Source organism: Borostomias antarcticus (assembly GCF_949987555.1).
Source record: "Borostomias antarcticus genome assembly, chromosome: 1".
Classification (NCBI taxonomy): domain Eukaryota; kingdom Metazoa; phylum Chordata; class Actinopteri; order Stomiiformes; family Stomiidae; genus Borostomias; species Borostomias antarcticus.
This window is the reverse complement of record NC_140234.1, coordinates 37,676,740-37,699,048: the sequence shown is the minus strand read 5'-3', so window position 1 is coordinate 37,699,048 and position 22,309 is coordinate 37,676,740. Positions and strand designations below refer to the sequence as shown.

Genomic DNA, 22,309 nt, shown 5'->3' with positions numbered 1-22,309 from the left:
TATGTAGAGAGTGGGTCGTATGCCCACCTCCCTTGTTCTCTGTAAAGCGCATTGTGTTGCCTCTGGGTATGAAATGCGCTATACAAATAAAGCTTTGATTGATTGATTGATTGATTGATTGGTTGATTGGTTGATTGGTTGATTGATTGATTGATTGATTGATTGATTGATTGATTGATTGATTGAAGGAAGGAAGGAAGGAAGGAAGGAAGGAAGGAAGGAAGGAAGTCTTAGTAATTGGCAGACAGCCCGCTTGGAGTTTGCCAAAAGGCACCTAAGGGACAAAATTCTCTGGATACTGCTGGAGTAGGGCTGCACTCAAAAAGAATAAAATAAATAATATTCAAAAGAATATATTCATGCCTGTCTTCTTTTATTTTCCAATAGCACAGGTGAACAATGGACATGGATGTTTCAGCTAGGCCTTTTTCAATGTGTTAATGCTAATACCATCTCTTCAACGAAGCATGGTGGTGGCAGCATCATGCTGTGGGGATGTTTCTCAGAGGCAGGAACTGGGAGACTAGTCAGGATTGAGGGAAAGATGAATGCAGCAATGTACAGAGATCCTTGATGAAAACCTGCTCCAGAGCGCTCTGGAACTCAGACTGGGGCGAAGGTTCACCTTCCGACAGGACAATGACCTGAAGCACACAGCCAAGACAATGAAGGAGTGGCTTCAGGAAGTCTGTGAATGTTCTTGATTGGCCCAGCCAAAGCCCAGACTTGAACCCGATTGAACATCTCTGGAGAGATCTGAAAATGACCACCGACGCTCCACATCCAACCTGATGGAGCTTGAGAGGATCTGCAAAGAGGAATGGGAGAAACTTCCCAACAATAGGTGTGCCAAGCTTGTAGCATCATACTCAAGAAGACTTGAGACTATAATTGCTGCCAAAGGTGCTTCAACAAGTATTGGGTAAAGGGTGTGAATATGCACATGATATTTGAGTGTTTTATTTGTTTTTTGTTTTTTTTAAAGAATTTTGCTAAAATAATTTTTAAAAACAACATTGTTATGTGTGTAGAGGGAAAATGTTTTTAATCTGTTTTGGAATAAGTCATAACATAAGAAAATGTAGAAAGAGTGATGGGATAATAATACTTTCCGGATGCACTGTAAAACATGTCCCCATGTGATATGTTGTGTATTTGAAAGCTTTGCATTTTAATTATTGCTTGAATACAGTAACACAATCAAACAAAGTCACACACCCAACTAAGTCTGAAATATAAAAAATCAATTTGCATTTGTATGTACTGTAACAAACCATTCTGTGGAAGTAGAAAGCACAGCACACATTGTAGATCATATTTTTGTCGTTAAAAAAGAAACACTGTTCCTGTGAGGTGCATGAATTGAGGTGTGGGGTCAAAGGTGAGCCTCTGAGCGGTAGGCGGGGGGGGCGGGGGGGCGCCTCCTGACACCGACCACCAGCATGCCCTCAGGGGTCAGCGTACCGCCCACCGACAGGGGGTCCATGTCCTCCGGGAGCAGGGACTTGTGGGTAAACGTGTTGCTGACGCTCCCGTCTTCCAGTACCTGGGTGAGGAAAAGAGAGAGGGATGACTGAGAGGAGGAGGAGGAAGAGAGAGGGATGACTGAGAGGAGGAGGAGGAAGAGGAAGAGAGGGATGACTGAGAAGGAGGTGGAAGAGAGAGGGATGATTGAGAGAAGGAGGAGGAAGAGAGGGATGACTGAGAAGGAGGTGGAAGAGAGAGGGATGACCGAGAGAAGGAGGAAGAGAGAGGGATGACTGAGAGGAGGAGGAGGAAGAGAGGGATGACAGAGAAGGAGGAGGAAGAGAGGGATGACTGAGAAGGAGGTGGAAGAGAGAGGGATGACTGAGAGAAGGAGGAGGAAGAGAGGGATGACTGAGAAGGAGGAGGAAGAGAGAGGGATGACTGAGAAGGAGGAGGAAGAGAGGGATGACGGAGAGAAGGAGGAGGAAGAGAGAGGAATGACAGAGGAGGAGGAGGAAGAAGAGAGGGATGACTGAGAAGGAGGAGGAAGAGAGAGGGATGACTGAGAAGGAGGAGAAAGAGAGAGGGATGACGGAGGGAAGGAGGAGGAAGAGAGAGGGATGACTGAGAAGGAGGAGGAAGAGAGATGGGGAGGTAGAGAGAAGGATGGAGAGGGAGAGAGGGAGGGAGAGAGAGGGAAGGGGAGATGGATGTGTAGAAGTGATATGGGTGGTGGTGAGAAAAGTAGGCAAAGGCAAGGAGAGTGGAGAGAGGGATGGAGGCAGAATGGTAGAGGAGGTTTTGTTTTTTTTCAACTGTGAAAACGGAAAAAGATTGTAACCAGATTTTAACCAGCACCACTAGTGAGAGGGAGAGGGAGAGGGAGAGGGCGTTTTCTCCGAGGACGTGTTTATCCAAGCCGGGCCTTAGGCAGAGGCAGGCGGGGCTCAGACAGGTCTGTCTCCAGCCTCTGACAGGGTGGGGCTCAGATTATTTCCCAGCCCGGCAGCGCGTCTTTCTGCTGCCTCTCCTGTGGACCATTTAGGCCCGATTAGGATCAGACGCCTGACACCTGCGCAGACTGGAGTGCTGAGCGCTCAGCTGCAGGGGAGCGCAGCATCCAGCTCTGGCTCTGGACAGCTGGACACAAGTACTGCTACAGTAATTCATTTCTCCTGACAGTACACACACACGCAAACATGCAGGCACGCACGCGTACGCATGCACACCGTTGAATACTAATAATGAGATCTGTTGCAAAGATTCGCAGCAGTCAAACTCTTCCTGTTTTTGTGCGTGGCTGTAAGCCAGCGCACCTAGAATAGCAAATATCCATTTGCAGTCCCTCCCTGGCTTACTCCCTAGCTGCCTCTGTCCTGTTGTTGACCTGCAGTTCTATGTTACTACCACAAGAGGCAGTGGTCCCAGAACCTGCAGTTCTATGTTGCTACCACAAGAGCATTTACCGTTTTCGGCCACAGGAGGGCAGTAACAGGCTGAGATAGACGGTGGTTCCTTGTTCAGTTTCAGCAATTCAATGAGTATTTGAGTTAGGCTATTTAGTTTATTATAGTATAGACCCAATATGACGTGAGGGGGTGGAGTCTCACTATCCATGCCACGGATCCCACAACTCAGCCCCTGAGTGGGCTAGAGACACACTTGTCTTCACCGGTGGGGGCAGGTGGGTAGCCCAGAGAGGGGTCCACAGCCCCCGACCCAATATGACACGAGGGGGTGGAGTCTTGCCACCACGCCACTGTCCACACCACGGACCCCACAAATCAGCCCCTGAGTGGGCTAGAGACCCACGGTCTTCGCCGGTGGGGGCAGGTGGGTAGCCCGGAGAGGGCTCCACTGCCCCCAACCCAATATGATGTGAGGGGGCGGAGTCTCGCCACCACGCCACGGACCCCACAACTCAGCCCTTGAGTGGACTAGAGACACAGGGTCTTCACTAATGGGGGCAGGTGGGTGGCCCGGAGAGAGGTACATTGTCCACGACCAGCTCGGACAGTGGAGTCTCGCCACCACGCCACTATCCATGCCATGAACTCCACAACTCAGCCCCTGAGCGGGCTAGAGACACACGGTTTTCACCAGTGGGTGTATGAAGATTACCCGGAAGTAACTGCACTACACCCGAACCGCTCTGACGTGAAGGGGCGGAGTCTCGCCACCACGCCACGGACCCCACGGCCAATGGGCCTAGGATATAGACAATTAACTACCGGTGGAATGGTGGTGGAGCATCCATCGGGGACCCACTGTAGGTCCGCTAGCCTTGTGTTATATTCCGCCGGAGGTCCGCCAACTCGTCCATCGGGGACCCGCTGTAGGTCTGCTAGCCTTGTGTTATCTGGGTTTATCCCTTACCAGAAACAGATGTTGAACCAATTGCAGCAAAAAAGCTAATGTTACAGGAATCATCAGTGTAACTGCTTTAGCCACTGACCGCTACCATTAATGTTATGGAAGCTGCTGCTAGTTGTTGTGAGCTCATGAGCTAACTGGATATCTCGCTCATATTGTGCAGGATTAGCATTGGAAGCATTGGAACTGATGTGTCCAGATGACAAGACCTATCTTAATTTATCAAACATAATTTTATGTCATTTCAATTCACAGTTATTTCAGTGGCATGACTAGCTTCTGTCCTACTAGTCCTGAACAGAAACATGCCAGCCACGCACATTAGCCAGGCTGGACCTGGCCTGGTTACTTTGTTCTTTTGATGGCTGAAACATTTCACTGTTTCATCATTGTCCCCCAACTGGCGACAACTGAAGGGGGGGGACTTTAGATTGGCCGGTGTCACGTCGTGAGTGAGTCTGTCAGTCCCCCCCTGGTACCAGAACCCCCCACAAAAGGGGCGCCTTTCCAATGTATTTTTCCATTGAAAAGTACATTTAGATTTTGGTTTTTTTTCAACACTTTGTTTATTGGAGTTTTCAGAGGTATAATTGTACAAAATGTCATATCAAAATATAAAAGTACAATTATGCATAGTATGGAAAGAAACAAACGGAAAAGAAGAAGAAACAACTAGGTAGGTAGTAATCTCATGCCTGGTTGCCCAACCCATCAAATACAAACAATAAAGATTATAAACATTTCCAAACACCATTATAAAGAATTGCACAGAGAAAGTATAAAAAATAAAAAACAGTGCAGCGATCAAACATCAGAAAGAAATCAAGAAACCCACAAGTAGTCCACTATCTATGGGTCGTCAAAGGTGTGGTGATCTTTGGCGTAATTTATAAAAGGACCCCATGTTCTATGATGTCTGGCCATTGAGCCCCTGACAACACATCTCATTTTTTCCATCTTAATAAAATACAAGATGTCCTTTAACCACACAGAGTAAGATGGAGAAGAGGGCGACTTCCATTTCAATAGAATTAACCTTCTGCTAGAAGGGTTGTGAAGGCTATTAGATCTGCTTTATAGCGCGTACCAAATCAGTGGGGGTGACCTCAAAGAGAGCAGTTAGGCTGTCGGCTCATTTGGAATGTCAATGCTATTCGAAATAGTTTCAAAAATGTCAGACCAAAACATATGTAAAGAAGGGCACGTCCAAAACATGTGGCCAGGGTCTGATGGCATCTATCACAGGTGGGATCAATGTCGCCATAGATCTTGGATAGTCTGACCTTGGTGAAATGCATGCGATGAACAATTTTACACTATCAGCCCGTGTCTGGCACAAATTGAAGAGGAGTGAACCCGGCGTAGAATTACATCCCATAGTTCCTGGGTAATTCCATCCCATAGTTCCTGGGTCATTTCCTCACCCAGGTCCTCCTCCCACCTGTGCTTAGTGTTTTGTAGAGAGGAAGGGCGTAATGAAGAAATATACATAACAGAAATCATCCCTTTCGTACAAGGTACAGGTCTCAAGAAGGAGTCAATGGCTGCGTTTACATGGACAGTTTCATTCCCTTTTCATTCGGAATGAAGGCCCAATCCTATTAAAAGTGATCATGTAAACACCTAAATCGGAATGAAAATGGCCAATGCGATTGAAAATCGAATCCGATGTAAGGGGCTGGTGTAGTCCGATTCTCAATCCAATTGTAATAATTTTTTGTACATGTATACGCTTAATCGTATTAAAATTAATTCCGGTCTTTCTGCGCAAACTTGTTTCCTTGCCCTTCTGGCGCAATTAGGTACATAGCGTGGGAGAAGATGGATCTGTGCCTTGTTCTATGCAACTTATATCAATTTGTCAAAAATTTTGATTATTTTGGATGTATAATGTGTGCATACGACCTTGATGCCATTACACTTTTGTAGTTAGATTTTCTACAATAAATGGAAAGAAAATAATGTGTTTATCTCGGGGGGATGTGATGCCCCCGAGATGAGTGGTAAATGACCCGCTACCGTTAGCAGGTCCCGTCACAATCCCTTCTCCTCCTCAACAGACGAAGGGTAAGCAGTAAAAGATTTTGGTCATACTGCTGCTTCACGAACAGAAGCAAAATTAGTCCGAAAAAGGCACTAATAATGTGGTCAACCATCTTGCTGCCATCTGGAACGAGGACTACAGTGTTTTCTTCAGGTAAACGTAAACCCCTGTCCAATCAGAAGCCTTCCCAGCCCCAAACCTTATACGGACCTGAATAAATGCGATTAAAAGTGTCTCCTATGTAAACTGTCATTCGGAATGACTATTTCCCATGTAAACTCGCAGGTTATGAAAAAAAACTTTCAATGAACAATGAAAAAAACTTTAATTCCGAATGAATTCATTCAGATTATTTCATTCTGAATGAAAAGCCATCATGTAACCGCAGTCAATGGGGATAGAATCTGGGAGATTGGGAAACCGTGGACTAATATTACGGACAAAACTGCGGACTTGCAGGTATCTAAAGAAGTGTGGCCCTAAAAGTGAGTACTTTCCAGATAATTGTTCAAATTTTGCAAAGACGTTTTCTATATATAGATCTTTGAAGGTTCTGATACCAAGTGTGGACCAGGAGGAGAAAGCCCTATCCATCATAGAAGGAGGGAAAACAGGGTTAGCTGTAATCGGAGCTAGTAAAGAAAAAGATTGTAAGCCAAAATGTTGTCTGAACTGGTTCCAGATCCTGAGTGTTGATTTAACAATAATATTTTTAGAGTAGGGGGAGACAGAAAAGTTTAAAGGAGCGTGTGCAAGTGCTGTCAGGGAAGCGGGATTAGAAGAGGAGGAGTCCAGGGTTAACCGTGCAGGAGGAGAAGTTCTCCAACCGAGCCCAATGTTGCAGTATCCTGATATTGGCTGCCCAATAATAACATTTAAAATTTGGTAAGGCAAGGCCTCCAACAGATTTCAGTCTTTGTAATATAAGCCTAGGAACTTTACCATTCCAGATGAACTCAGTCACCAATTTATCAATGTTATGAAAAAATGACTGCGTAAGGAAAATGGGCAAAGACTGGAAGAGGTATGAGAATTTGGGTAAGGAGTTCATCTTAACCGAATTGACTTGTGCAGACAGAGATAGGTGCAGTAATGACCAGCGTTCAAAGTCGTTCTGTAGTTTTGTCAATAGAGGGATGAAATTTACTTTAAATAAGTCTGCAAATGTATCCAGGAAATAAATGCCAAGATACGTGAAGCCACATTTACTTTAACAGGCAGAGTGTGCAGGGGGTAGTTATGGGCCTCCATTTTAAAGGAGTAGTAAAGAGAAAATGCATGTTTAGCCCTGTTTTAAGGTTACTTATGATCATATACAATGGTTCAGATCAAAAAGTTGACAAAACTAGCACTTTTGAGAAAGTCTGATAATTGCTCTACCACCATTTAGGTCATACAATGGATGTGGGTGGGCACCGTGAAAAACCTTTCAAAAACATGTTGTAGATGTGTAGATCAATCCGCAGAGGGGATTCAGGAAGCGGAACTACTTCAAGGCATTGAGCAAGATCGGAATCAGTTCAAGCGGAAGTTTACACACGTATGTGCTGCGACTAAATAGTTATATGCTAAATATTTTAAAAAGCCTTTCCAGATGAACTAGAATCTTACTTTATGGCAAATTACATGTCAGAACGCCAACTAACCCCTCAATGAGTTTCTTGTCTTTGAAATCGAGAGTTTAACATGTTTTTTGAATGATTTTTCAAGGTGCCCACCCAAATCCATTGTATGACCAAAACGGTAGTAGAGCAATTATCAGACTTTCTCAAAAGTGCTAGTTTTGTCAACGTTTTGATCTGAACCATTGTATATGATCATAAGTAACCTTGAAACAGGGCTCAACATGCATTTTTCCTTTTGCCAACTCATAAAAAAATGTCCTATGAAATTCAATTGGATATCCATCCGGACCTGGGCATTTACCAGCCTGCATAGCATGAGCAGCCCTCCGAAGCTCCTCTACAGTTATAGGCTCATCTAGCTTCCTAGCTGAGTGAGAGTCTACCGTAGGAATGTCTAAAGAGTCAAAACAATTATTTAAAGCAGACGGATCGTCCGGCGGCTCCGCCGTATAAAGAGAGGAGTAAAACTGTTTAATTGTTCATTAATCTGTTTAAGATCGGTGGTTATACCTGATGGAGTCTGAATTTGGGGGATCTGATGAGAAGCTGATTTCTGTCTTAATTGGTGAGCTAGTTACAAGTTACTTGCCTTTTCACCAAATTCGTAGTAAGCTCATCTGGACTTAAACAGCAATTTCTCAGTGTGAGCTGTAGAAATAACATTAAATTCCGCTTGTCGCAAAAGACGTTCCTTATATAAATGTGGTGATGGAGTCATAGAGTAGGTGTCATCAATTTGTGTGATCTGTTTGGTCAGGTTTGTCAGTTTCCTCCCTCTGGCTCTATTTTCATGGGCACAGTAAGAAATAATCTCCCTCCTCAAATATGTCTTCAGTGTCTCCCACAGTAAGGAGGGTAAGATCCCTGGTGTCCTATTGATTTCTAAAAAAAGAATTCAGTATTCAGTTGTCAGGATGAACGGGCATTATTGCATCCCTTGAGTCCATTAGAACTGGGGCGTGGTCTGATATGACAATAGCATCATATGAACATGATAATACTGATGGAATAAACCAATTGTCAATTAAGAAATAATCAATACGTGTGAAGGTGTGATGGATGTTATAGAATTTACATCCAAACACCTTAAACCTTTGTTCCTCTCTCTCTCTTTTGTAATTCCAAACACCTCCTAAACCTCTGTCTTCCTCACTTCTCTTTTAAGATTGTCTTCCTCCTCACCAAGACAGGAAGGGCCTCACACTTCCCGTCCTGGCTCAGGCCTTTTGTTCCTTTGTCTATATTCAAAGTGTACCGCGCTTTTCTTTTCATCCCTCGACCACTGTTTGATATCCGTCACCTTACTATGACGTACAATGGAGTAGCCAATCACATCCTGGAGGCACCGTACCTGTGTTTTGCTTGAATATAAGGCGCAGCAAGACCCAGGGCCGGCACTTCACTGGATAAACCACTCTTGTTGCGTTGTCCAGGAAGTCCTTGCGCTCGTATGTTTTCACAATAAACCAGACTTAACCTTTTGAGCGAATCTTGGTAAATCCTTTTTACTAGATCAGAAATTCCATTACATGGACGTGAGAGAAAAAGGAGTATGTCCATACTCCTGGAGCTTGCTCGATCGCCTTGTTGAGAGGGGTCAGGGAAGAATTTTTAAAGCTCACTTATCTGGCCCCCGGGTGATTACTGTTTTTTTGCTTCCCTCTGGAATATGTAGAGAGTGGGTCGTATGCCCACCTCCCTTGTTCTCTGTAAAGCGCATTGTGTTGCCTCTGGGTATGAAATGCGCTATACAAATAAAGCTTTGATTGATTGATTGATGGTCTTGTTAGATGGATTATGAAAACGCCAAGGGTCTGAAAGTGAGAACTCATCCATAGAGGGCCGAATAACTTTAGCAGAGCTTGATAACACTGTAGATTTTGTGGATGAATGATCCAGAGACGGATCAAGCCAGCAGTTGAAGTCCCCCTCTAAAATGAGATGATACCTACTGTAGACTGGTCAGGATCAAAGAAAATATTGATCTGAAAAAGCCACTGTCATCCCAGTTACGGCCATAGACATTAAGTAGAGCTACCGGGGTGCCATTAAGTTTCCCAGACACAAGAACATATCTACCATTTGGATCAGAGGAGTAATCTGAGCACATGAAATTAACTGATTTATGAATCAAAACTGCTACACCTCTGGATCTACTCTGGAACGATGAGTGATACACTTGTCGAACCCACCTCTTCCGCAGCCTGGTATGGTCAGATGGTTTAAGGTGGGTTTCTTGAAGAAAGAAATATGAACACCCAGATGTTTAAGATGTCCAAGTACTTTGCTGCGTTTGATTGGCTGATTCAGGCCTTTACAGTTCCAGCTACAAAATTTGATCACTCCTCCACTCTGCTGTGAGGTAGGCCTATTAGGATGGGTCATAGACTGGTGCTGGGTGTAAAATATACATCACTATAAAATATACTTTGTGAATGAAATCAAATTGTGGCAACCAAGCAATAAACAAAGTAGTTGAAATAACGTTGTTCAAAAGGAAAGGTAAACAAACACAACCCTCTCCCTTCTCCCACCCTCCCCCTGCTGATGTGTCACTATGAACTGGACGCGCGCATAACCCACTATCACTAATAAACCCTAACACACACCTAAGTAATAGCTGAAGAGGGGTAAGAGTCATATCACTTCTCCTGAAGTCAAGCAACAAAGTAATGACACATTATAACAGTCAAATAGTCCGGTATTCAAAGATGCACAGTGGACACGAGCATTGAACTTGCTCTATAATCAGCCTATAGCCTACTCTCTGTGCTGCGGTCCCAGACGGGCCACCCTCCGGAGCTCACTGCTTATGAACGATGAGGCGTCGGTCGGATCCTCACATGTGTGCGTGGTCCCGTTGGGCAGGGTGATTTTCAGGAGTGCTGGGAACATCAGTCCAAACTTGATACCCGGGCAGGACCGTAGCTCGCGCTTCACTCCCCCAAATGCAGCTCTCTTCTTGGAGACAGCGATGGTGTAGTCAGGGGAAACGGACAGTCTCTTGCCCTGAAAAAGCAGAGGGGAGCTGCGGGATGTTTTGCTGGCCATTTGTAAAATCTCGTTCCGGAGATGGAAAAAGTGGACCCTGATGACAGTCGGTCGGGGCGGTTCTCCCGTCTTAGGTTTGGCACGCAGGGTGTGATGAGCTCTGTCGAGCAGGGGGACTTCATCCAGTTTCAGCAGATCTTTCAATAAACCACCGATGAATTATGTTGGACGCGGCCCTTCAGAGCCCTCGGGTATTCCCACCAGTCGAAGGTTGTTCCTCCTCGATCCCTCCAAGTCTTCACATTTATCCGCCAGCGTCTTCACTTGTGTTTTGAGCACCTTAACAGTGGAGTTGAGTGAAGAGAGTTGGTCGCCATGATCACTCGTCACACGTTCTAAGTTGTGAAGAGTTTGTCCATGTTCGTTCACCTTTTGCTGCAGTGGCTCAGTAGAATTCTTCAACTCTGTGCGTACTGAACTGATTTCGGTTCTCAAATCAGTTGCCAAGGAGTCAATTCTGCCACATATGTCCTCCTATATAAGCAAGTTGAATTGAGTCAGCTTATGTCAACAAATGTTGATGAAAATTACTATTTACTGTATAATTGAATTTGTCACATAACGACAGAGTTCTGAAAATGCATGTCTCACATGCTCGGTGCTCGGCTCCGCCTCGTAGTTTCAGACAAGTTTACTCTGGAAACTGTACTTTCTACATCCACAGAGAGTAGATCTTGAGGTGTTTAGTAAAGCTAGATATGTCTGTATTTCAACATTCATTATAGGACTTTAGACCATACTGTATTGTTACTCTATATTGCAGGTACTCAAGCAACAACGAAGCGTGTGTTGAACCATTTGTAATACCTTTATTTCTCCTAGATAGACAGTATAGACATATCTATCAGGTTACCGCAGCGCCACCCTGTGGCCTGGCTGCTAACATTACATCCCCCCCTTTTAGCTAAAGGATACACCCCAATACTAATAAAACACCAGAACATATTACTCAGGAAAACTTCTGTAAACTAGTCCTAGACCAAGTGCTTTACACATTTAGAACATAGCACAATTCTCACATTTAGATCTTGTTTAGCTTTGTCACAGAACAACAAGGAACATTTTGTTATTTCCTATTAATTCCTTCTTCTCCTTATGTTCTAAACAATAAACATCAACTCACTTTTGGTTTAACTTCTCAACTGATCAGTCCATCATTTTATTCTCAAGTATCAAGTCACTTTATTCAAATATCTAGTCTCTCTGGTGGCTTGGACATACGACCTGATCTGGTGACTGTTGGAATAAAGGATACAGAAGGCGCTGGCACCACTCTTAGATGGGACCGGTTGCGCCGCAGTTGTCCTGTAGGTGTTTCCACCATGTAGGAGCGTGGCGTGCGGGCAGTGCCTATAACAGTCCCTTGAGTCTTAGTAGGCATGACCCACACCTGCTGTCCTGGTGCTAAAGGAGGCAGAGTCTGTGTGCGGTGGCGGCGGTTGTACGTCTGCTGTTGTTGTGATTTCAGAGCTGCATCCTTCTCCCGGAAGGCTTGGAGATCTGGCCACTGTGGTTGAAGCTGTTGAGATGAAATGGGAACTGGGGTCCGGATCCTCCTTCCCATCATCAGCTGCGTCGGGAGGCTCCCATGAGCTAGAGGCGTAGCCCTGTACGCCAGCAAAGCCTTGTGAAAATCCCCCTCCTTGGTGAGAAGTGACTTGACGGTCTTGACCGCTCTTTCTGCCTCCCCATTGCTGCAGGGGTATCTGGGGCTGCTTGTCACATGGGCAAAGTTGAAATCTGAGGCAAACTGAGCAAACTCATGGCAGGAGAACTGTGGTCCATTGTCTGTGACAAGAACCTCTGGACAACCAAACCTGGCAAAGACTGCTTTGCACCTCTCGATAGTATGGCGTGCTAATGTGCTACTGGTCAGGTTACAGACCTCTATGTATCTGGAGAAGTAGTCAACTAAGACCAGATAGTCCCCTCCTTTCCACTGAAAAAGGTCTGCCTGCTCTGGCCAGTAGGGAAGTAGCTGTTCCTGGACTTCCCTCCTGCGGAGAGGCCAGCCTTTGTTGATGAAGCCTCTGAGGCGTCTACATGTGTCATCACTGTTCTGAGCATTTTTTATTTCCTCCAGTTTGGTCGGCGTCGCTGGCAGGTGTGCTATCACGTTGTCACAGTGCACCCTGCATTCCTCCTCCAGTTCCTGCTCAGCCTGCGTGAGTGTTGTAGGTAGGGGTGCCCTGGACAGAGCGTCCGCTGTTACTAGGTTTTTGCCTGGCACATATATTATGTCAAAGTTGAACCTGAGCAGCTGCAGTCTGAATCTGAGCACCCGAGGCGGCAGGTCATCCAGTGCTCTCGACTTGAGGAGGGTGATGAGAGGTTTATGGTCTGTGCGTAATGTGAAGTCTAGACCACTCAGGTAGCCACTCAGGCGCTCACACGCCCACGTGACTGCGAGGGCATCTTTTCGATTTGCGCATATCTTGTTTCTGTTGTGGTCAGACTCCTTGAGACGTAGACGACTGGTCGCCATGAGCCGTCTGGTTGCTTCTGTGTCAGGACTCCCCCAAGCCCGTAGGAAGAGGCGTCTGCTGACACTACTGTCTCCCTAGTAGGGCTGTACTGAGCCAGCACAGTGTCAGAGCCGAGTTCTTTCTTTGTCTCCTGGAAAGCTTTCCTCTGGGGTGCTTCCCATGTCCAGCAGGTATTGTTTCTCTGCAGATCTCGAAGTGGTTTTGTCAGTCCGGGGAGACGCGGGGAGAATTTCCCCACAAAGTTGACCATGCCCATAAAGCGGCGGATATCTGACTCATTCTTTGGTTCCGGCATGTCCAGGATTGCTTTGATTTTCTCAGGATCCGCACTGATGCCTTGTGCATTGACGATGTGCCCGAGGAATTTGATTTCTGTCATGGCAAACTGGCACTTGTCATTCAGAGTAAGCCCTGCATCTCTAAACTTTGTCAGCACTCTGTGCAGTCTGTCATCGTGTTCGGCGCGGTCTCGTCCTGTCACAAGGATGTCGTCAGCGTGACACAGGACTCCATCCATTCCTTCAATGAGCTAAGAGATCCTCCTCACGAAATGCTCCGGGGCTGACGCGATACCAAAAGGCAGTCTTCTGAAGTAGTATCTGCCCTCTGGAGTGATGAAAGTCGTGAGCAGCCTCGAGTCTTTGTGCAGTGGCACCTGCCAGAAACCTGAAGTTGCATCAAGTTAAGTGAAGATTGAGGCTCCTTCCAATCTGGCAAGCGTTTCATCCACAGCAGGTATGATCAGTCTCTCTCTTTCCACACTGTCATTGAGATGTGTCAGGTCAACGCAGATGCGTATTTTCCCTGATGGTTTCACAATCGGGACTATACCCGCGCACCATTCAGTTGGCTCTTCCACGCGGGCAATGACCCCGATCTCCTCCATCCGATTCAGCTCCTCCTTGACTTTGCTCCTGAGAGGGATGGCTACTCGTCGAGGGGCGGAGAGGGCGTAGGGCTGAGCAGACTCTTTCAGCTTGATTTTGTATTCTCCTTGTAGTCGGCCCAGTCCAGTGAACACCTCCGGATACATTGAGCGGAAGTGTGTCTCATCATCTTCAACGCTGTGAAGCTGAGGGATCATGTGTAGTCTCATGATTGCAGGGAGGCCCAGTAGCGGTGTGTTAAGGTCTCTGATGATGAAAACCGCTTCCTCAATCTTCCTATCTCCCTTGTGAAGCATAGCGTCTACTTGTCCCATCACATCCAGTGGCTTATTGTTAGGACCAAACAGCGACTTGCGCTGGGGTGACAGTGGGCCATACTTGTCCTGTGTGTATTCAGACTCGGGCAAAGCAGTGACACCTGCTCCGGTGTCTATCTTGAAGCACAGAGGCCTCCCATTGATGGACAGGTTCTCCGTCCATGTGGACCTTGTCTGGGGACTCTGTTCTGTGACTGTGCCTAAATATTAAGGCTCCGAATATGCAGCCTCTGACTCGGTCTCAACTGAATTGAGAGTTCGCTCTGTTCGGCACACAGCCGCATAATGCCCTACCTTATGGCATTTCCGGCACTCAACATCTTTTGCTGGGCACTCACTCCACGGATGCTTTGGAGCTTTGCCGCATTTTCCACAGGCTTTGCTCTTGTCTGAGGACGACTGGTGTGCAGCCTGCGCATGGCGTTGATTTGGTTTTGGTTTGTAGCCCTTTTTCTTAAATTTATTGTGAGCTACTGCATCAACATGGGCTGGGGACTCAGTTGGGCGCAAGACAGTTTGTTGCTTTTTCACTTCTTCATGTTGTCTCACTTGTGCGATTGCTGTGGCTAAATCTAATTTGGCGTTTAACTGCAGCTTCTCTGACAAGCGAGCATTGCATATGCCCACCACAATCCTATCTCGGATCATTTCTTCACGTAAGTCTCCAAAGTAGCAGGTTTCTGCCATTTTGTGCACATCAGTAATAAAGTTATCTGCACTCTCACCTGACTCTTGGCATCTTTTGTTAAACTTTGCCCGTTCATATATGACATTATGCACTCCGACGAAGTGGTCATCAAAAGCCTTTTTCACAGCATCATAGTCCTTCAGCTGGTCTGCTGTTAGCCGCAGGGAGCTCAATATGTCATCAGCCTTGTCTCCCATTATATATATCAGTGAAGTTACCTGATAGTCCTTCTCTTTTTCAGCAAGACCTGACACTGCTCTAAAGCGTTGAAAACGTCTGATCCACGTTGTCCATGAACTTGGCTCGAAGTCAAATGGCTCCGGTGGTCTGAACGTCACGAGATGCTCCATCTTGATAGCAAGGACGACGTTAACTGGTTAGCTTCCTAGCTAGCACGGATTAGCCTTTCGGTTTTAGCCACGAAATTCGCACTTTCATTCACCAAACCTCTTCTGTCTGGTCGAACTGGTACTAACAGGCACTAATGACTCAATCCTTTATGGGTTTTCCCGCTTCTAACACCATGTATTGTTACTCTATATTGCAGGTACTCAAGTAACAACGAAGCGTGTGTTGAACCATTTGTAATACCTTTATTTCTCCTAGATAGACAGTATAGACATATCTATCAGGTTACCGCAGCGCCACCCTGTGGCCTGGCTGCTAACATTACACATACTGTACAGGTGCATGGACTTGTTTGCCCACTAGATGGAGACGTTATTGTCCTCTTACTCACTCTACCATGGTTTGTAGAGAGTTTACTTTGGTCAATCATTGATACAAATGATGTGACATTAGTAGCGCCAGATATGTCTGTATTTCAACATCCATTATGGGACTTTTGACCATACAGGTGCATGGACTTGTTGGCTATTAAAACGGCGCTCATCCATCGTTGCTTTCTACACAAAGAACTATAAATGTCTGAGTGTAGGCACAGCCCATTCTAGCCAGGGGCCTTTTAGCTTGACCAGCGTCATCAACCACATGAGCTGGTTAGAGCTCACATAGTAGTACTCATTATAAGTTGTTTTTCCCATTGCCAGTACATTAAGATGTGAAGGCTGAAACTACAGTAGTATGCTATGTATTTCAGTAAAAGTATAGTCTATTATACTGAGGGACACTTCTACTTTTCAAATCCAGAGTTTAGATAAAAGAAAAGTTTCCTGGCTTGTTTACTCATTGTTTTACATGTTAGGGGTCTCATAGATTAGTAGTGTATCATATTAATTCAAAAAGAAATCCCATCTTTCCACTCCATCATTGCCACAAAGGAATATGCATCATGGGTGGGGGACCACATGTTTACTGTGCACTTCTTGACTTTTCCTGATCCTGACTAACAGGCAGGACTGAGAGACACTGACAACTACAGCAAAGAAGGATGAGACAAGCAGACGTGTGTGTGTGTGCATACACATGTCCACAGTAATCAGTAATCACTGACTCAATCACACACACAAACACACGCGCACGCACACACACACACACACACACACACACACACACACACACACACACACACACACAGTACATACTCTACCCTGACACACGACTGCAGTAATCATTGATCACTGACTCAATCACACACGCGCACGCACGTACACACACACACACACACACACACACACACACAGTACATACTCTACCCTGACACACGACTGCAGTAATCATTGATCACTGACTCAATCACACACGCGCACGCACGTACACACACACACACACACACACACACACACAGTACATACTCTACCCTGACACACGACTGCAGTAATCAGTGATCACTGACTCAATCACACACACACACACAAACACACACACACACACACACACACACACACACACACACACCTTCTCAGCGTGGATGACTATGTGGTGGTTGTAGGCCATCACCACAATGTCATGAGGTTCAAACTGGCTGACGTCAGCTGACATGTAGTAGCTGTCTCCCAGAGATCTGACCACTCCCATGCTGGCCGGCCGGCCCGTCACAGCGCCACCTGTAGGCCCTGTAGGGAACAGCAGGATGATGGAGGGAGACATGGTAAATGCACTGCATTTATATACATTTTTACGGAAAGCGCTTTTATGCAAAGCGCTTTACAATGAAGGCCTCTCATTCACCCATTCACACACACATACACACACCAATGGCAGCAGCTGCCATGCAAAGTGTTGGCCTGCTCATTGGGAGCGATTTGGGGTTAAATGTCTTGCCCAAAGACACTTCAACATGTCGTCAGGAGGAGCCGGGATTCGAACCACCAACCCTACGATCATTGGACGACCCACTCTATCTCCTGTGGGCCCCCGCGGACATCAGTGGGATATAAAATGGAAGAAAGACCCCTGTTATACAGCTGGACATGGAGAGCTACAGGATCTATACATGAGGCATCTCTATTGATTGGCCTTATACATCCAACCAATAAAAATGGACATGAAGTATGTCCACTAGTGTGTCTAAAAATGTTTTAACAGGAGGTGCTTTTAAGCTTATAAAGAACACCTACGTCCCTACGTCCATGTGTTCTAAACACGAGCCCAGGGTAACAGAGCCAACTGGAGAAAATGGCCAAATGAATTAAGAGAAAGTAAGGGTGGTTAAAGTTTATGGTTCTGTCGTTTGGAGAAAGTATTTGGAAGTAAGTAAGTATTTCTAATATTACGTCCAACTGGAGCGCATGGCCATTAGTGCTCATGAGATAAGAGAGTCTTCTGTTTGGAACAATAAAATTGTCCCAAAACTGACAATAAAATTGATTTTATTGCCCATCTGGGGTCACCCTGAAACAAATGGACCAGCTCCATCAGGCATCAGGCCTCCATAAGACTGAACAGTATGATCTTGTATATTCAGTCTCGTATATCCAGTCTATTTTGGTCGTACATCCCTTTTGTCTTATATACATGTATGAGTATATTCATGTTATACAGTACATTCTTAACCTTTTTGTTTCTTATGACAACTTGTCATTAGCGACTGTAAATCCATACTCATACGTACTGGTGTACGTCCAACATAATCATGTTCCTTGTCATATTTTCACCAATAATACAACATAACTGTAATTTGGGGTTTTAGATGCACAGTAGCGTCACCGTAGCGTCATACCCTCGCATCATAAACTCTCTTTGGCACCGTCGTTATCATTTTTACGAACTGGCCAGAATCACCATTTCTCTTAAACACTTCATAATGGCTGTTTATGGCTCAGTGGAAGTGCTTTTTCCCTTTATACTGCGTCCTGCCTCTCACAGACCGTGATGGTTTCATTGCCTGGGAGGCTCTGACCTCAGGCTCACCTCTCTGATTGCTGAGCTCTTTCCACGGCTGACTGGAGAGAAGCAGGAACGACGGGGACAGTTTCACACACAGCGTCAGCTCCTAGAGCTGTGGTCCATTACTTCAGGAAAGCTGTTAGCTTCATTTGGCTGTGCAACAGTAGCTCCGGGCGATAAGGTGTAGTCGTATTTTGACATTCGAACACCTCTCTCGTCACTTAAGCCTTGTAGCATTGCTATTTGTAGAATCCTTTACGATTTATGTGATTCAATCTCGCCGTCATTTTGCCGGCATTATTGCTCTCAGATGCCCTATGACCAATCCCTCTCTACTGCTTATTCCACTTTCAGCCAGTAATCCCTCATTCCTGTCCCACTTGAGCAGCCGGGAGGGAGGCTGGTCTGATCCCAGTGACACACACACCCGTACGACCCTGCGCCCCACTCCCCCTGGTACCCGTACGACCCTGCGCCCCACTCACCCTGGTACCCGTACGACCCTGCGCCCCACTCACCCTGGTACCCGTACGACCCGGCGCCCCACTCACCCTGGTACCCGTACGACCCTGCGCCTCACTCACCCTGGTACCCGTACGACCCCACGCCTCACTCACCCTGGTACCCGTACGACCCCACTCACCCTGGTACCCGTACGACCCCACTCACCCTGGTACCCGTACGACCCCTCACCCCACTCACCCTGGTACCCGTACGACCCCGCGCCCCACTCACCCTGGTACCAGTACGACCCCTCACCCCACTCACCCTGGTACCCGTACAACCCCGCGCCCCACTCACCCTCGTACCCGTACGACCCCGCGCCCCACTCACCCTGGTACCCGTACGACCCCGCGCCCCACTCACCCTGGTACCCGTACGACCCCGCGCCCCACTCACCCTGGTACCCGTACGACCCCACGCCCCACTCACCCTGGTACTCGTACGACCCCACGCCCCACTCACCCTGGTACCCGTACAACCCTGCGCCCCACTCACCCTGGTAGCCGTAGGACTCCCTGCGGTGTCGGCCGAAGGAGGGCAGACACAGGGGGGCCACGTCCCCCTCCTCTCCAAACAGGCTGCGGGGTCCCGCTGGGTCCAGGAAGGGCTCAAACAGGGGGTCCAGGGGGTCCGACGGCCCCCCGGCGGAGCCCTCCGAACGGAAGGAGCTGGAGCTGCTGTAGCGAGCCGAGGAGCGGTAGGAGGAGGAGCGACCGGTGGAAGAGCTGGTCAGAGACGCCATGGTGGGGAGGAACACTCAACACACACTTACACACACTCACACTCACACACACAGTAAGATTCTCACACTAGTCGTAAGTTGTAGGTCTGAAAAAGGCAAAGTTGTTTTTGTAGATTACAATCCTCTCAATTAGAGATCAAAGAGATCAAAAATTATAAATCTCTGAAAAGGTTTGCTTTCAACACAAACACACACACAGAAACACAGTGTGACAGATGTCGGTCTGACACTCGCCTGTGTCCTTGTCAGGTTTAATACAGCCCCGATGCATTATGGGTCCGAGGCACACGGAGGCCTCAAAGCCCCTTTCCTTTCTCCATAAAAGGACGTGTGTCCAGCGATAGGAGCCAGGAATAACGGAAGAATAGATAAGAGATGGAGACTCCCTCACCAACACACACACACACACTCTCTCTCTCTTTCTCTCTCACTCTCACACACACACACACACACACACAGACACACACACACACACCCGAGTGAGATAGATAGAGCAAAGAGGTCCACTCAGACATGTAGGTATTCAGGCAGAGATAACAGACAGGGTACCATTTGAAGAGTGGTTACAGGAATGCTGTACATTAGTTGTGGTCTGATAAACTAAACATTAGAATAACGCTGTTATAAATAAATAGGTTTGAAGAGAAACTGGAAGCATATTGTAGCTTGCGTCACACACAATGCTAGAGACGGCACACAAGGTGTTCTTTTGAGTACAGGGTCATTGTTAATGGAACACAAGTCTTGTTTGCAAAGATGAAATTACCCATTGAGCTCTCAGCATGTGCTTAAAAGCCTTAATTGTTGTGACATTTCTCTTTTAGAAAAGGTTAGATGAAAGCTGTCTACCAGACACGGTCTGTCTGAGACGTTCAGTCCCTTAACACAGATAAATCACTCTTCGGTCTGTGGAAAACTGTGAGATGAATTTGTATTTACAGTACACGCAAGCAGGTAGCAATGTAAGATATGTTGGCCCATTTTACATTTCATATATTTAATATAATGCCAATTTAATAATATAAAACCAATTTAATAATAGAATACCAATTTAATAATAGAATACCACCGTACATATCAGACAGCGGCAAGAACGACTGTTCCAGCAACATACTGTACTGTACACTTCCACATTTTCCTAGTTCTATAATGTTTCATAAAAATATGTCTGCCATTCAAAGTCCTTGCCAGAGGCAGCTACTAACAGACTTGCAGCGAGGTAGCTCCCAGACAGACTCTCCTCCAGGGGTTTCCCTTGTGCCTCTAGCTTTTCATGCTACTACTGACAGAGTATACATTGATTTAGAGAGGGAGGTAGAGTTTTCCCATGGCAAAAGACCTTTTCCTCAAACAGAAGCATGCATACGGTAGCAGAAGCCAGGGAATAGGAAATAACATCACAGACAGCTGGAACAGATGGGTTGGTTCAGTGGACATTCAGTGCACAACCCAAAGCATGTTTCAGACAAGGATACTGTTGAGGAATTTACATCCAAACACCTTAAACCTTTGTCCTCTCACTTCTCTTGTAATTCATCCCCTCCCCCCAAATATTCACATAGCTGTGCTAACATTCAAAATGGCTTCCAGAAGGCCATCTGTCTACAATAGAATAGCCATCCTTTGTTCATTTGCCGCCCTTTTTCTCATGTCACATGCCTGTACTCTTGGCCACGCCTGCCATTTCACATGACGTACAATGGAGTAGCCAATCACATCCTGGAAGCACCGTACCTTTGTTTTGATTGCATATAAGCCACAGCAAAACCCATAAACGGCACTTCGCTGACGAAACCACCCTTGTTGCGTTTTCAGGAAGTCCTTGCGCTCGTATTGTTTTTCACAATAAACCAGACTTAACCTTTTGAACGTATCTTGGTAAATCTTTTGACTAGATCAGTTTAAAATACCATCACAATACTCATGTTCTATGCAGTGAATTCTGAAATATATAATTATCTACTCTAGATAATTCTATGTTACACATCACTGTCCTCATGTTGTTCAGGTTGGACTTCATCACTTATTTTGTATACTTTTAAGCCTGGTGTGTGTGTGTGTGTGTGTGTGCGCGTGCGTGCGTGTGTGCGCGTGTGTGCGTGCGTGCGTGTGCGCGCATGTGTGCGTGTGTGAGTGTCCGATCCACCATAGAATAGTAAAGAGGCTGGTTTGGAGAAGAATGCAGGTGATTATATAACGACATTCAAGAAGGTGAACTAAAGGAACATTATCAAATCAAATCCCCAACACAGCGTTGGACCCTGATACGTCCATTAAGTGCTTTCCAAGAAGCTGACCGCCTCATTCATCTTCCATCCATCCTCATATTGGCCCAGTTCCTGTCCGAGCACAATTACGCAATAAGAAACAGATCACACAAGCGCACACAGGTTTTTGCAAAGAACATTAAGGGTATTTTATTAACTTCAAATTATGTCAGATGCAGCAACCAAATGTCAATACATTTTCCAAATCAAGTAGCAATATTCAGTAATTACATTCAGGTCAAATAAAAGAAGGTAAAAGAGGACAGGAAGGAAAGAATGCTGAGGTCTGGGGAGGACCAGAGGCCTGTGATAGGTCAGGTCTGGGGAGGACCAGAGGTCTGTGATAGGTCAGGTCTGGGGAGGACCAGAGGCCTGTGATAGGTCAGGTCTGGGGAGGACCAGAGGCCTGTGATAGGTCAGGTCTGGGGAGGACCAGAGGCCTGTGATAGGTCAGGTCTGGGGAGGACCAGAGGCCTGTGATAGGTCAGGTCTGGGGAGGACCAGAGGCCTGTGATAGGTCAGGTCTGGGGAGGACCAGAGGCCTGTGATAGGTCAGGTCTGGGGAGGACC

The 22,309-nt window shown here is 46.3% G+C and overlaps 1 protein-coding gene across 1 annotated transcript; it reads right to left on the bottom strand.

The window, feature by feature from the left end:
• Positions 1-1,375: 1,375 nt before the first annotated feature.
• hspb12 (heat shock protein, alpha-crystallin-related, b12) lies at positions 1,376-19,472 on the bottom strand (the record flags this gene model as incomplete). Its single annotated transcript, XM_084442286.1, has 3 exons — positions 1,376-1,546; positions 16,796-16,953; positions 19,226-19,472. 3 exons carry the CDS (start codon positions 19,470-19,472, stop codon positions 1,376-1,378), a joined length of 576 nt encoding a protein of 191 aa, XP_084298412.1.
• Between the last annotated feature and the right edge of the window lie 2,837 nt (positions 19,473-22,309).